General features: G+C 42.7%; 1 protein-coding gene across 1 annotated transcript in view; it reads left to right on the forward strand.

The window, feature by feature from the left end:
- Window positions 1-781: 781 nt before the first annotated feature.
- WDFY2 (WD repeat and FYVE domain containing 2) overlaps window positions 782-16,683 on the forward strand; it is a gene marked incomplete at its 5' end in the record, with an annotated part of 168,081 nt that continues 152,179 nt past the window's right edge. The window contains one exon of the mRNA XM_079721758.1: window positions 782-918. Within this exon, the coding sequence (XP_079577884.1) occupies window positions 782-918 (137 nt within the window). The remainder of the gene's footprint in view (window positions 919-16,683) is intronic.

Below are 16,683 nucleotides of genomic sequence, written 5' to 3' on the forward strand. Positions count from 1 at the left end.
GGTGCGTGTTGGGAGTAGTAAACGAGGCTTCATTGCAAGGCCGCGCTGGACAGGTAACTCGAGCGCATGCCCAGTCACGTCCCCACGAGCTCAGCTTCTTTCCTTCCTGCGGGATACTCCTCTTTCCGGCCTCGCCCAGGCGCGCTTTTCCCCGCCCCACCTCCGCCCCCTTTTCAGGGATTTCGGAGTGGGCGGGGCCACTGGCAAGCGCGTTCCAAGGAATGTGTACGCGCGCGTTCACGGGAGATTAAAGAGGGTGGGGACTAAATACTGGGTGTGGAAGGTGGCGAGGAGGCCGCGGATCATGGAAGGCGCATGCGTTCTAGAGGCGGTGCCGCGCGGCTTCGGGAATGGCGGAGGGGCGGGGTGGAAATGGGCTCGTGGCCTGACGCATGCGCATTGGGCCGCCAGCGCCCCGCCTCCTTCTTCAGTTTCCCCTCCTCCTCCACCACCCTTCCGGAAGTGCAGCCGCCCTGGCGCCCACCAGCGGCCACCCCCTGCGGCAGGCTACGCCCCCTCCGGCCCCGCCCCCCCGGCTCTCCGCCCCCTCCTCCGGTGGTGGTGCCGGGTTGCAGCGCCGGTCGTGGAGGTTTTGGTGCCCGAAGCCGGGAGCGCGGAGTCGTTCCCGGGAGCGCCGGCCAGGCTATGATCGCGGGTCCCCGGCGGCCCGCTCCGGCCAACCAGAGTCCCTGTCTCAGCTTGTGCCCGTGCCCGAGCGGTCTCCTCAGCCCGGCCCCACGGCGCAGTTGGCGGCGGCGCCCGCAGTGCGCCCCCTCCTCCGATGGCGGCAGAGATCCAGCCCAAGCCGCTGACCCGCAAGCCGATCCTGCTGCAGCGGGTCGAGGGGTCTCAGGAGGTGGTGAATATGGCCGTGATCGTGCCCAAGGAGGAGGGCGTCATCAGTGTCTCTGAGGACAGGTACGAACCGCTACCCCTCGGCCGCGAGGAGGGGCGGGACGGGCCGGCGGTCCCAGAGCCCGCTTCAGGGGCTGTGCCTCCACGTCGGCGCGAGTGTAGAGCGCTCTCCCAAGTTGTTATAATGCGCATCCTGGTGCTGCCGGTGTCCAGCTGCGCGTGGCCGCCGCTGCGTGGCTCCGGAAAGCGGAGCCCGGACAGCGGCGTTCTGTCTGGCCTTGCCCGGGTGGCGCCTGCCGGGGCCAGGGTGGCCCTTGGACTAACGGTGCACCGGCCACTGGACCTTGGTCCAGCTCCGAGGACAGAAAGGGGAGAGGGTGGAGCTGCCCGGCCCTGCAGGTGTGTGCGTGGGGAGGATGCTTCAAGCCGATTCTGTGACATAACTAAGGGGTTTTGAGAACTCTGGTATAGTTCCTTAAGGCTCCAGACCCAGGAAAGCAAATGCCACTCCCTTCTCCCAGACATTCCCACCGAATCCAGATCTCCCAGACATCTTACACTGAATTCAATGAATGTTGCAAGTTGTGAAGAGTATTAGGGCTTCTGCCCAGGAGAGGTGACTTCTCTGCTTTGCTCTCCTTGTCTCTTCAAGCTCAAGGGGAAGCTCCTAGAACTTTCAAGGGACCACTGCTGCAAATAGCTCTTGAGTTCCTTCCCTTTGCTTGCTTCCTTTCTTTTTGCCTAATTTTGCTTAATTTGCAGAAGTAGAACTAGTTGTTCTGCCTTTAGTATTCTCCCTTGTTTATCAGACAGGGCGTTTTTTGCTTTAACTTAATGTCCTTTAATATGCAGAAATTATGCAGATGAAGCTAATTTCCAGAGGAATGATGCTTGAATATAGTAGTTATGGTTTTGATCTGGAATTGTTGCTTTTATAATATCAACTAGTATTCTAAAAAATGTCACATTATAGAGGTATATGTCAAGGAGCTTTTAACCTTAAAATAGTAGTTACGTTTTCTTAACGTAAGTTCAAGTTATGCTGAGGTAGAAAATATTTTTTTCTTGGTGACTTGTAAAATTTCAGGCAAAGGTAAAGCAACAAAGTGTTCATACTGTCTTTATAGTCATTTCAGTGCTTTGCATACAGTGTGGCTTCAAAAAATATGCTTGATAGGTTCTTCAGTATAACTACGATGACTATATTAATGACATATTTTTGTCTACATCATACTCCATACAAATGGCCAAATGGTGCCTGATTCACTTCCTGTGCAGATTCAAGGGAAACATTGTAAACATACACCAATGGCAAGCAGTCTGCCAAGAACAGAAGAAATTCATGGCTGCAGTGGAATACATGGATGTAGAAACCATTTGAAATTCACAAAGAAGCCTTATGAGTGTTTAACTTTTCCATGGAGGCAAAATTCTACAAAAGAGATTGCTTCTGGATCTAGAAATTCTTTGTCACAGAATCGTGTTTTAAAAAGAATATATTGATAGACATCACTTTCTCTGTCTGTAACTACTGGAGATGAAACTGCTCAACCGAACTGCGGTAGGAAATTCATAAGTAAGTTTGTTGAATCAAGTAAGAGAGGCAGAAAGGTAGCTAAACCTAAGCTCCTTTAATAATTAGTTTTGAAACTTTTTGCTTTGCTTGATGCTTTGGGAGTAGAGGTTAGTTTTCATAGTTTTTTTTTTTTGTTTTTTTTTCCTATGTGTTCAAAGGGATCTTAGAGGTTATTTGCTGTAACGGCTTCATTTTACGGATGAGAAAATTAGGCCAGAGAATTTACCTGCCCAAATTCATGTAGCTAGTGGCGGAGCTGGGCCTGGCTCCTGTCTTCTGATTTCCATTTCACTGTGTTTATTCTGAAGGAAACAGCTTTAGTCAGGGTGCATTTCAGAGTATTTGGAGAAGCTGAAGTCGCGTATATGACAGAGAGTGAAGATAAGTTTCATTTGATTATGGGACAACAGAAATGCAATGTTTAGCTATTTATTAAGCTTAATTTTCACTTTCCCAGTTTACAGTGTAAGTAATAGAAGATATTTTATTATGCAGTTGCTGTTAAATAAGTAAGGCTAGGATTTATTCTTTACATATATTTTTATTATTACTCAAGTTGACCAGTCTGTGTTTCTGTAGGTCATATAGTCACATGTGACAAGAGCTTTGTTATTTAGAGCTCAGTTTCGATTATGGTTTCCATTAAAAGAGAACTGATCTGTATTCTTTTTGTTTGTTTGTTTTTTTGTTTTTTTGCGGTACGCGGGCGTCTCACTGCTGTGGCCTCTCCCGCTGCGGAGCACAGGCTCCGGACGCGCAGGCTCAGCGGCCATGGCTCACGGGCCCAGCCGCTCCAGGGCATGTGAGATCCTCCTGGACCGGGGCATGAACCCGTGTCCCCTGCATTGGCAGGCGGACTCTCAACCACTGCGCCACCAGCGAAGCCCCTGATCTGTATTCTTGCTTTTCAAAATCCAGTGTCACTGTCAGTTGACATAATGATAAAGATATGAAGAGAGAATATTGATTTTCATCAAAACCTACCAAGCCATTTCCATCAGCCACTTCAATTAGAAACTAGTAGTTTTCATTCCTGAACTGTAAGGTTAAGCCACAAAATATTGTCCCATTCCTGAATGGCAGTGTCCCGTAAGTTCTTTTGAAACCTTGGTTTTCCTTTTTGACCTCTGATTCCCAATAGCGTTTGAAAATGCTTAACATTTTCCATCTATAACAGTGTTATAGGTACTTGTTATCCATTCATCTTCTTCTCCGTGAATTCCCTAAGATGCTATGTGCGTCTTACTCATTGTAATATATGTAGGGCCTAGTATGGTGGCTGGCACACAGTAGGCCCTCAATAAACATTTGTTGTGTTGGTGACTGGTCTTTTTCTTGTTCCTGAAAACACAGCATCTTAACTGTTGTGGACATTTCATTGATATTTGTTTGAATGAACTTTATGACAACCTGTGAAAGTTCTGTTGGACAAATGTACGGAAGAGGATGGGACTGGATGGCTTTTAAAGGTGCCTTAAAACTTTGAAAGTCAATGCATTGCTTCATTCATTCCATCAACAAACATTTGAGTCCCTACTGTGTCCCAAGCACATGTGTACACTTCATTGGTGAAAATGACAAGGTCCTTTCAAGATACTCACAATTTATTTGGGGGGGGCAGATTTTAGAAGAAAATAAAACCACAAACTCTAAGATTTAATATTGAAAAGAGAATTTTTAGATGGGGAAGAGTAGCTGGATCCCATAGCCATTGTTGTTCCCTAAATTTTACTTACCTTTGGAGGATTCTTTCACTTGGACTCCAGCTTCACCCTATGGCTGCCGTTAGTCGTGGGCTGGTGATATTCTAATCTTCAGGCCCAAGAGTGGTAAAAACCCTTACCCTCAGTTCATCTGAGCACAGTTAAGACAGCCTGGAACTTTACTGGATACCAAGGGAGAAAATATAAGGAAATAGAAGAAATATAAAAACGGGAGTTCCCTGGTGGTCTAGTGGTTAGTGGTTAGGACTAGGTACTTTCACTGCCGTGGCCTGGGTTCAGTCCCTGGTTGGGGAACTCCCGTAAGCCTCACCTCACAGCCAAAAAAAAGAAAAGGAAGAAGAAATATAAAAACGGTCTGACAAGTATAGATTTCTGGTGCTATCATAAAATGGAATTTGTTCTCAGAACTCACTGTCCTTATCTGAGTCTATCTTTGCTTTGGTTGTAGCTGGATTCTGTCTCCAAAGGATATGCCCAACTTTGGTACATTGGGTTCCTCATTTCCCAGCTTCTGTCTGGACTGTCTCTTCTGAGTGACTGCCATTTTAACCTTCCTTGCTTAGGAGTTTCCTCACAGACATCTTGGCTCTATTTTGGTCAATATCGATCTCTAACCTGCAGCTTACCAGGGTAGCTGGTAAGCCACCTGCAGCTCCCTTGTCCAGTGGCAGCCTCTTCAAGTGTTTAAAGCCAGAAGAGACTGCTCCAGGTGGGAGCCAGCCCTGTCCAGACGTTTTAACTTTGTAAGTTCTTTATATGCATATCTTAACACAAGTCAGCAATCTTAGCATTCATACAGAGAGTTTCTCTAGGTAATTACTATTAGACAGTTATAGAAAATTGTTCCTTCACCAGGAGTAAAAGGGGGTCAGATTTTTATCTCATATAAGGAGATGTGTTGAAGATGGGTACAGATACCATCCACTGGGGTCATCGAAGCATCTCCTCTGCTTGCGGTGGTTAGAGAAGAGACCAAGGAGCTCTCCTCCAGGTGGGTCTTGCGGGATGAGTAGGAGTTCATGTGAGAAAGCTAGGGTGTTGGAAGGGGCATTCTAGCTAGAGGGGGGAGAGAAAACTCCTGGTGCACTGAGAAGCACTAGAACGAACTGGTTAAGAATGCACTCAGGAGCCAGGCAGCTTGAAGAACTCAGCTCTGAGTGTCACACTTGGAGGAATCTGGAAAATTGGTGTCTCCACAGGAGTAATCGTGATAGCGAGCATTCCCAAAACCTCTGAGTGCAAGAATTTGGAATTCTCTTGGGAGATGAAAAGAGCTGAGGGTGTGGTGGCAGGGTGTTGTGGAGGAGACCATGGGGAGGGGCCTGCAGGGGGGAGGGTAATGGGGAGGGACTGTGGAGTTTGCTTTTTAGTTTTTGGCCGCACCGCGCAGCTTACCGTTTCTTAGTTCCCCGACCAGGGATCGAACCCGTGCCCCCTGTGGTGGAAGCATTAACCACCGGACTGCCAGGGAAGTCCCGGGGAGGGACTGTGGAGAACGGCCACCTTATATTCTGACTTCATTCGGGACCAATTTAGGCAACATTGTTATCTGTGTTCTCTGTAGGCCCTAAGGGCACATAGGACCATGCAGTGGGTAATAGGAGGTCCCTTTTTTTTTTGCGGTACGTGGGCCTCTCACTGTTGTGGCCTCTCCCGTTGCGGAGCACAGACTCCTGACGCGCAGGCCCAGCAGCCATGGCTCGTGGGCCCAGCCGCTCCGCGGCATGTGGGATCCTCCCGGACCGGGGCACGAACCCGTGTCCCCTGCATGGGCAGGCGGACTCCCAACCACTGCGCCACCAGGGAAGCCCAGGAGGTCCCATTTTTGTCTCAATATACGGTCTGACCTCCAGTGCCTAGCACAGAGGAGGCAACCCATATATATATGTTCATTGAGTGAATTAAGCAATGGCTGATCTATCAGCTGTTTGGAATGGAATGGGCCTGAGGAGGTTGTGAGTTTCTTAGAGCAGAGGTTTAAGTTGAACCTGAGAGAAGCTTAGCTCCTTACTTTGGACCAGGGTAGTGTTACAACAAGGGATAGGGGTGGGAAGCGGTTGGAATGAGAGAATGGTTGGGTTTTTAAAAATCTTTAAGGCCTTTTTTCCCCAACTCTGATTTTTTTGGGGGGGGAATATTTATTCATTTTGGCTGCACCGGGTCTTAGTTGCGGCACGTGGGATCTTCGTTGCGGCAGGTTTTAGCTGTGGCATGTGGGATCTTTTTCAGTTGCGGTAGGCGGGCTTCTTAGTTGTGGCATGCAGGTGGGATCTAGTTCCCCAACCAGGGATTGAACCTGGGTCCCCTCCTGCATTGGGAGCATGGAGTCTTACCCACTGGACCACGAGGGAGGTCCCTTTTCCCAACTCTGAACCACTCTAAGAGTCACTACTTGACTATCTCTTCTTCTTCTTTTTTTATTGGAGTAATAATTTTTATTGGAGTATGGTTGATTTACAATGTTGTGTTAGTTTCTTCTGTACAGCAAAGTGAATCAGTTATACATATACACATAGCCACTCTCTTTTAGATTCTTTTCCCATATAGGTCATTACAGAGTATTGAGTAGAGTTCTCTGTGCTATACAGTAAGTTCTCATTAGTTATCTCTTTTAATAGATATAGTAATATGTATATATCAATCCCAGTCTCCCAATTTATCCCTCCCCTTCCCCTTGGTAACCATTAGTTTGTTTTCTGTGTCTGTGATTCTTTTTCTATTTTGTAAATAGGTTCATTTATGACTATTTCTTGAAAAGATATGTTAAAATATCATTTATAAATCCTCATACTATTGGCTCATACCATTGATTCTTTTCACGGTGAAATTGCACTATCTCGGTTCTCTGGTTGAAACCATTAGTTTCACTAAATACTTAGACCTTGGATCAGTTCAGTTGAGCTCATGGAGTTTTATGTACCATGCATTTTATAACACTTGCATCAAAACAGTTTATAAATGCAAATCAAAGTTTTTCCCAATGTGCAAGCATAGTTCTGAAAGTTGAGGACTTCCTAGAGTGATGGCGTGAGGTCTCTGAAGTTGACAAAGTTAGAAGCCATCTGAACTATTTTTTGAGTGTGTCAAGTCTCTATTTAATGGCATAAAATTAATAAACTTTCAACTATGCACTAGAGATTCATCACTTGGAAGTAGTAATTGCTGGTTTCAAGGTTCCAAAATGGGAATTTGCCCCATATGATTTTGAAAAGTAGACCTTTACCCTGAATTCAGAGCATGAGGCAGTCTTCATGTCAGCAAATCTGTCTGGAAACAGGCTGCCTCTGGGTCTCTAAAGGTCAGAATACAAATTGACTTTTTAAGACAAAAATCACTATGGGAAAGCTGTTTAAGGAGGTTCGCTAGAGGGGCTTAGCTTCTAGTGACCCCAAAGCTCCTGAGGGCTCTGAATTTCCTACTTAATTTACATAGTTAAACCAGACTCTATCCAGGACCTCAAAGATCTTAATCAGGATACATTCATCTGGATATTGTAAGATAATGGAAAATGTTAGAGAGGCAGTTCTGATGCTCCTAAAGTGAGTGACTCTCAGATTTTGAAATCCTGAGCAGCTATCTTGTATCTCAAGTGTTGCTAAACTTACTTTGAAAAAGAAAAATAGGTAAAAAATCATAGGACAGTAGTAGCCATAAGAGACTTCAGAGAGGTGATCTTTTTCCAGGCAAACAAAATCAAAACTTTAAAAATGGAAATACTATTTTTTCCTTGCACAGCATCTTTCCCTGGCTCTGTTTTCAGTTTGAATTTGCCTTTGAGAGGGAGAGATTTTGTTTGTTGCTGAGAGCCGTCTGGATGTCCTTACAAAGTAACAGCTTTGGGGAAATTAAAACAGCACCATTTAGAAATCAATAAGTAAATGGTGCTTTAAGACAAAATAAGTAGTGATCTCTTGATATCTGTAACACTAAACTAAGTTATATTCAGTGTATATGTACCATCAAGCCAAGCTTTTTTTCTCAATTACAGTATCAGAATGGAAGGAATTCAAAAGCAGGCAGCGCTCGTTTATTTTTATGTGGATAGGTCTTCCAAGGAGAGTGCCACAATTAACCTAGAAATTCCCTAATGCAGAAAAAATAACTTCCCTCGTGCAACTTCAGTAAGCAGTCTCATTAACTTTTTTTTTTTTTTTTTAAAGGGCCGGGGTCCTTCCCATCCAAATGCTTCATTTAGTCATTAGTCTGAAAAATTGATTCAGGGACGTAAGTAAAAAGACCAAAAAAGAGAAAAAGTCATCCTACTTGTCTCTTGGCAGGGAGTGCTGCTTTGTGCTCTCATGTGCCTTTAATTTAAGGAATCTTGGAAAAGAACTGGACTGGGAGTCTGATCTCCGCTCAACCCTGCATTGACCTTGGGCATTGGGCATATTTCATCGCTGTAAACCTCAGTCTCTCCATCTGGCAGAGGAGAGCGCAGGATTTCCTAGCTGTGACTCTGGCACTGTGATGTACCCACATAAAGACTAGATAAGTGTAAAGTCTCTGCAGACCCATCATCCTACACCTGGAGCTGAAGAAAGTGTGCAGAGCGGGCTAAAAAGTGGCATGCGCTCTGTGAGGTGATGTAAAACGATGCCTTTGGATAGCAGCGGTTCTTTATTCCTGGATGAAATATTAAAGAGGCATTTGTTTTGTATTGGTGCCTAACACCTAGTTGAACTGGGTTCACTACATTCTTATTTCCAGATGAATCCTTTAGTTTCAAACACTAAGCCGTTTAGCTCTGGGTGGTTTTCTGGGCCTTAAGTCAGGGCCTGGATTGTCTAGAGTAACGCTTTTGAAACTTTTTTGACCATAAATCATAGTAAGAAATATATTTAGCATTTGCTACCCAAGACTCATGTACACTGACACATAACACACAAATGTAACTGAAACAGAAGTTTTATTAAATAGTATCCTTTTTTTTTTTGGTTGCGGTACGCGGGCCTTTCCCGTTGCGGAGCACAGGCTCCGGACGCGCAGGCTCAGCGGCCATGGCTCACGGGCCCAGCCGCTCCGCGGCATGTGGGATCTTCCCGGACCGGGGCACGAACCCGTGTCCCCTGCATCGGCAGGCAGACTCTCAACCACTGCGCCACCAGGGAAGCCCTAAATGGTATCCTTTTAATGTGACATGCATACTGATATTTTCTGTTTTGTTGTAGCCTTCATAAAATCCTAGCTGTGACTCATGCAAATGATTTCATGACCCGTAATGGGTTGAAAACCACAGGTTTGAAATACAGTGCCTTAGAGAAGCTGTTGAAGTTTTGTATCCTCTTTTTCTCTCTATGTAGTTTTGGTTTTCTAGGAGATGGAAATGCAGTTCAACTCAGGGACCTGTACCCACCAGCCTACCCCACCCCTGGCCTGTCTTGCTTTTCTGAATTTCCATGGATTAGAGAATTGGCCTAGTCTCATTGGAAGCCTAGGTGTCAGAAGATAACTATTCTAAGCCCTTTCAGCCCAGAGCCGGAGAGAGTTCAGAAGAAACCAGGAGTGCAGCAAAAACAGCTGTTTATGTGGCTGCATTTTGGCTTCCTGTGATGTGTTCATTTATTACTGAATTAGGACTCAGAAATGATACATCTCATCTAAGTTATGAATGTCAGGTGCTAACCTCTCTATATGACTGTGCCTTTCTTTTTAGCTGGGTGGATTTACCTATAATGTGGAGCTATTTGGGGATTTTATGTATTTTCTATGTTATTAAATTTTTAATCTCAGTTTCTAAGGATCAATTAATATTTTAAGTAATCATAATAATAATCCCTCTGGAGTGTGTTTACATTTTAAATAAAGGTAATATAACCATAATAAAGAATAATTGCTCATAAATCTCTTAGCACAATGACTGTTTGTATTTTATGTATTTCATTCTAGCAGTTTTTTTAATGCAACTTTCAGAAATATGACTGTAATCATACACTTTTATGTTCTTACTCCCACTTAAAATTGTGCCACCAGCTACCTAGTCTTTAATTATCATTTTAAGTGGCTGTATATTTTTCTTTTCCTTCAGTATTCACCCATATTTATTTAAAGCTTGTACTATATGAATTTGGCCCCGGAACTCCCATTGTGAATAAGATATCCTGCTCTCAAGGTACTGGTAATCTATTGGGTACAGCATCATCATTTATCTATCACCTACTGTTGGCTATTTATTTTCACTTTTGTAAATGTTATGATGAACAACATGGTTGTGCATATAGGTTTTTTGTTTTTTTCTTTTTCCAGATTTTGGATTATTTCTTTAGGAAAAATTGTAGGAAGATTGCCATGTTGCTTTCCAAAAGGCTTGTGCCACTTTATAATATTTACAGCGACATATGAAATATTAGTTTTGCCACATCTGACCAGCCATGGATATTATCATTTACAGTTTTTTCTGGGGGAGAGGGATAAATTGGGAGATGGGGATTGACATATACCACACTACTATATATAAAATAGATAACTAATAAGAACCTACTGTATAGCACAGAGAACTCTACTTAATACTCTGTAATGATCTATATGGGAAAAGAATCTAAAAAAGAGTGGCTATACCTATATGTATAACTGATTCACTTTGCTGTACAGCAGAAACTAACACAACATTGTAAATCAACTATACTCCAATAAAAATTAATAAAAAATAAAATTTTTTTCTTGATAAATTATAGTACGTCATTGATGTTTAATTTGTACATTTTGGCTGACTTGTGAATATTTTTCTGTTTGCTTGTTTACTTGTTATTTTTTCCTTTTGTGAATTGTCTGTTCCTGTCCTCTGTTTCTCCATTGAAGTCTCCTGGTTCTTCTGAACGATATTTTGTAAATATATATTCTATAAATATAGTAAGGATATATATTTTTTTGTGTGTGTGGTACGCGGGCCTCTCACTGCCGCGGCCCCTCCCGTTGCGGAGCACAGGCTTCAGACGCGCAGGCTCAGCCGCCATGACTCACGGGCCCAGCCGCTCCGCGGCACGCGGGATCCTCCCGGACGGGGGCAGGAACCCGCGTCCCCAGCACCGGCAGGCGGACTCTCAACCACTGCGCCACCAGGGAAGCCCCTAGTAAGGATATTAACCGTGTGTCTCTTATGTATCCAGATATGTCTTATACTCCATTGTTTGCCTTTTTATTTTTTATATAGAAAATATTTACTATTTAGTTTAACCATCTATCCTTTTTTATAAGTGAAATTTCTTCCATCATTCCTAACTTTTGAAAGTAATTCTTTACCCAGAGATTCACTGAATATTCATTTTTCTTTCATCCTAGTTATATAATCTGGTAAAAAAATAACTTTTTGATTTATTTTGAAATGTATTTCATTGGATGGTGTAAATTGAGGAATGTAATGATTTTTCTAAAAGTTGCTGTTATTCAGCATCATTTATTTATTTATTTATTTATTTATTTTGCGGTACGCGGGCCTCTCACTGTTGCGACCTCTCCCGTTGCGGAGCACAGGCTCCGGACGCGCAGGCTCAGCTCAGTGGCCATGGCTCACGGGCCCAGCCGCTCCGCGGTATGTGGGATCTTCCCGGACCGGGGCATGAACCCGTATCCCCTGCATCGGCAGGCGGACTCTCAACCACTACGCCACCAGGGAAGCCCCAGCATCATTTATTGAATGGTCCTTATGCTTTCTTTTATATTTATTTGTGAAACTACCTTATATTCTCATAAACAAGGCCTACTATGGGCTGTGTTGTATTTTGAGGATCTCGGCTTTTAATACCTGCCCTATACTTAAAAAGATTTTTTTTTCTTTTCTTTCTTTTCTTTAAAATTGAAATACAGTTGATGTACAATATTATGTTAGTTTCAGGTGTACTACGTAGTGACTTGACATTTGCATATATTATGAAATTATCACCATGCTAAGTCTAGTAACCATCTGTCCCCATACAAAGTTGTTACAGTATTATTGACCATATTTCTTACGTTGTGTGTTACGTCCCCATGGTTTATTTATTTTATAACTGGAGGTTTGTGTCAATCTCCTTTACCTATTCTACCTCCCCACTGCCTTACACTTTTAATTATTGTAGCTAATGTATTGTTCTTGATTGTTTGCCATTATGTATCTATAATAATAGCTGGACTCTCTCTAGTCGGGTCAGCGAATTAATGGGAAAGGAATCATTTGGCTCTAAATGATTGGCTCTTTCCCAAACTTCAGGATTTCAGAATCTCAGTTTCTTTATCTATAAATTGGGAATAATGATTCCTCCCTGGATTGTTTGGAGGTTTACGTGGGATGATATTCCTCCAAGCACGTGGCATTGTACTTGGAGCATAGATGGTGCTCAGTACAAGTTCGTTTTATTTTTTGTTTATGGTACTACCATGCCTGTTGCTGTGTTTCCATTAAGTCTTGACTATTTTAAGAATCACCTTAGATACACAAAAGTGAGGCTATTGAATTTTTGTTTGCTTGTTTCATATAGTTCTGAGTCCCTTTATCTCCTCTAGATGTGCCAAGGTGGGGTTACTCTGTCATCTTTTTACTGCTGCTTCCCAAACTTGTTCTGTGAAAGCCAGGGGTCAGGGGAGGTATGTGGCTGGTGGGTTCTGTGTTCTCTTTTGCAGCCTTTTCTCTCTCTCCATTTGCCATCTTGTCCTGAAATGATGAGTTCATTGTCCCTGCTGGTCTCCTGGAGGGCAAGGGCTGTGTATCCTGCGTCTTCCATGGGGAATACATTGAGGTAGGGATGAAATTTTAATTACCCCAGTTTAGCTGCCCTCCACTGGAAGACTGGGCATTATAAACCAGCAGCTAGTGGGCTGAGGTCCACCCGCAAACAGATGTTGTCTGTACACAATGTTTTTAGAAGTTTGAATTAGTAGCCAAGTTTTTAAAATCGGGATTTCACATAAAAGTCTGGCTTGTTGGCTTCTCTTGACAAATGGGAAGATGTAGCTGGGCCAGGCCGCGAGTTCCCCTGCTGTTGGTCCCTTGATCTGCCCACTTCGCCTAAGGTCATCTGAGTGAGGCCAGGAGAGGCCACGCCTATGCTGCCTCTGCTGCCTGCTGGTGGGAAAACAGGGCACAGTAAGTAGCCAGAGAGCTTTCCTGTTTTCCTCTGAATCTGAAAGGTATTTTCCCTTTTATGGAGTCAGTGGTTAGAGCTTTCTTGGTATTTGGAAGAAGAAGGAGAAGAAGTTGAAAGATAACCAGAATGCCTATATTTTAAAAAAATTAGGTGGAGGTGGAGGGAGGAAATTAAGACACCTTTCATAAGAGATCCTGATGTTGTACACACAGTAAATAAATGTATAAATAAAGGTGGGTATTGGTAAATTAGGTGTGACATCTAGACTGCCTCTCTCTGGACGCCTTGTAACAGTGATTGGGGCCAGGGGTCCAAGTCCCAGAAGCCTGGGTTTGACTCTTGGCTCTGCCATCTTCGAGCTGTGTGATCTTAATCACTTCTTCAAAACCTTCCCAGCTGTAAAATGGGAGCTCAGGCAGTACCTGCCTCATAGTGTTATTATGAGGGTTAAACGAATAAAGTGCTGGGTCCCAGCCAGTCCTCCAGGAATACTAGGGATTTGCTGCCCTTGCTCCAAGCTAGTTTTCTAATTACTTAGTAACTCTTTTCTCTCTAACTCTTCCTTGTCTCTTCTTTGTCTTTGAATCAGTTTCTCTTTCCCTTTTCCCTTAGTTGTCTCCCTTTCTCCCTCTTTCCTTATATGCCAGTGCTTCTGGAAAGAGTGCTCAAGCATCATTACCCTAGTTCTGTGACATTTGGAAAGTCACTAACCCTCTTTGATCCTCATCTGAAATTGATTTTTCATAGTTTTAAATGACATATGTGAAAATACTTAACATATCAAAGGTCCTATAAAAATGTTAAGGATTGTTATCATTTAGCTGGTCATAAATATAAAACATGACTATATACGTCTTTGAATTTAGAGAGTTTTGTCTTCTTTATCCTCATTTTAAAAGCAGATGAATATAATATTTAAATACATTTAAATTCTAATTTTAGAAAAACTTAAAATTAACATTATTACCTTTTATTGTGTAGAACTGAGTTAATATTTTTCCGGAGTCAGTTATCCACAATAGAAAAAAAAGCTTCCCATGTTGTTAGAGTCTCAGTAATCTGCTTTAGTATTCATATTGGCACTTCTGGGACTTGGAAACTCCTAGCTGTCTGATATGTTATAGGAAGATTTTGTTTGGGGAGAAAGGGTGTTGGGACTAGCTAGGTTATTTCATTATATTCTGATTTTTGAAATATTTTTGAATTTATATTTGAGTGGCTTAATAAGTTCTCTTTACATTTCAAAGTTTAGATCTTTAAACAATTTGAAAGAATGAATAATTTTTCTCCAGAAGGTCAAATTAAATTAGAGAGTTTACTTATGCTTAATCTGATGTGTGGATTATCTATAGGTACATATATGTCTGTGGGCTCTCATAGTTCTCAGGTGTGGTTCTCCTACCCCCTCCGTTTTATTTTTTGTTTGTTTTCTTTTAAAAAATAGCCTACCTTACTCTTTTTTTAATTTAAGACAATTTTTTTTAAAGGATTTTTAGATTTACAACAAAACTGAGAGGGAGGTACGTAGATTTCCCACACATATCCCTGCTCTTACACATGCGTAATCTCCCCACTATCAGCATCACTCACCAGAACTGTACATCTTTAATCAAGGATGAGCCCACACTGACCCATCATTGTCACCCAAAGTCTACATTTTACTTAGGACTCACTCTTGGTGGTGTACATTCTACGAGTTTGGACATATGTATGATGACATATCCATCTGTAATATCATACAGAGTATTTTCACTGCCCTTAAAAATCCTCTGTGCTCTGCCTGTTCATCTCACCCTACCCCATCCCAGCCACTGATCTTTTTATTTTCTCCATAGTTTTGCTTTTTTCCAGAATGTCTGTCATGTAGTTGGTATCATACGGTATGTAGGCTTTTCAGATTAGCTTCTTTCACTTAGTAACATACATTTAAGTTTCCTTCATGTCTGTTCATGGCTTGATGACTCATTTCTTTTTTTAAAAAATAAATTTATTTATTTATTTTTGGCTGCATTGGGTCTTCATTGCTGCCTGCGGGCTTTCTCTAGTTGCGACAAGTGGGGGGGCTACTCTTCTTTGCAGTGCGCGGGATTCTCATGGTGGTGGCTTCTCTTGTTGCAGAGCATGGGCTCTAGGCGTGCGGGCTTCAGTAGTTGTGGCATGCAGGCTCAGTAGTTGTGGCACATGGGCTCTAGAGCGCAGGCTCAGTAGTTGTGGCACACAGGCTTGGTTGCTCGGTGGCATGTGGGATCTTCCCGGACCAGGGCTTGAACCCGTGTCTCCTGCATTGGCAGGCAGATTCTTAACCAGTGCGCTACCAGGGAAGTCCATGGCTCACTGCTTTTTAGCACTAAATAATATTCCATTTGTCTGAATGTACCAATTTGTTTATCCATTCACCTACTGAATCTTGTTTGTTTCCAAGTTTTGGCAATTATCAATAAAGCTGCTATAAACATCCAATGTTTAGATTTTTGTGTGGACATAAGTTTTCAGCTCCTTTGGGTAAATACCAAGGAGCACCACTGCTGGATGGTATGGCAGGAGTTTTGTAAGAAAGTGCCAAACTGTTTTCCAAAGTGGCTGCACCGTTTTGCATTCCCACCAGCAATGTATGAGAGTTCCTGTTGCTCTGTATCCTCACCAGCATTTGGTGTTGTTAGAGTTCTGGATTTTGGTATTTTTAATAGGTACGTAGTGGTATTTTATTGTTAATTTCATTTTCATTTCTTTGATGTCAGAGTAGAGTATTCTGGTAGAGTATCTTTTCATAAGCTTATTTGCCATCTGTAGATTTTCTTTTTGGTGAGGTGTCTGTTAAGGTGTTTGGCGCATTTTTATTTTGGTTAAAGTCCTTTATCAGATGTGCCTTTTGCAAATATTTTCTCCCAGTCTGGCTTCTCGTCCTTTTTTTTTTTTTAATTTTTTATTGGGGTATAGTTGATTTACAATTTTGCGCTAATGTCAGATGTATAGCCAAGTGAATCTGTTATACATATACATATATCCACTCTTTTAGATTCTTTTCCCATATAGGCCATTACAGAGTATTGAGTAGAGTTCCCTTATTAGTTATTTATTTTATGTATAGCAGTGTGTATATGTCAATCCCAATCTTTGTGGCTTCTCTTCTAATCCTCTCAATATTGTCTTTTTACAGAACAGAAGTTTTTAATTTTAAAGAAGCTCAGCTTATCAATTTTTTTTTCATGGATTGTGTCTTTCGTGTTGTATCTAAAAAGGCATCATCACACCCAAAGTCATCTAGATTTTCTCTTATATTACCTTCTAGGAATTTGTAGTGTAAGTGCCTGACATTAAGCTTTTAATTGCCGAGGCATCCATTTCAAATGACATCCATCTTTTCTGTTTGTTTCTTTTGCGGTATACGGGCCTCTCACTGTTGTGGCCTCTCCCGTTGCGGAGCACAGGCTCCGGACGTGCAGGCTCAGCGGCCATGGCTCACGGGCCCAGC

Source organism: Hyperoodon ampullatus, assembly GCF_949752795.1.
Source record: "Hyperoodon ampullatus genome assembly, chromosome: 16".
Lineage (NCBI taxonomy): Eukaryota > Metazoa > Chordata > Mammalia > Artiodactyla > Ziphiidae > Hyperoodon > Hyperoodon ampullatus.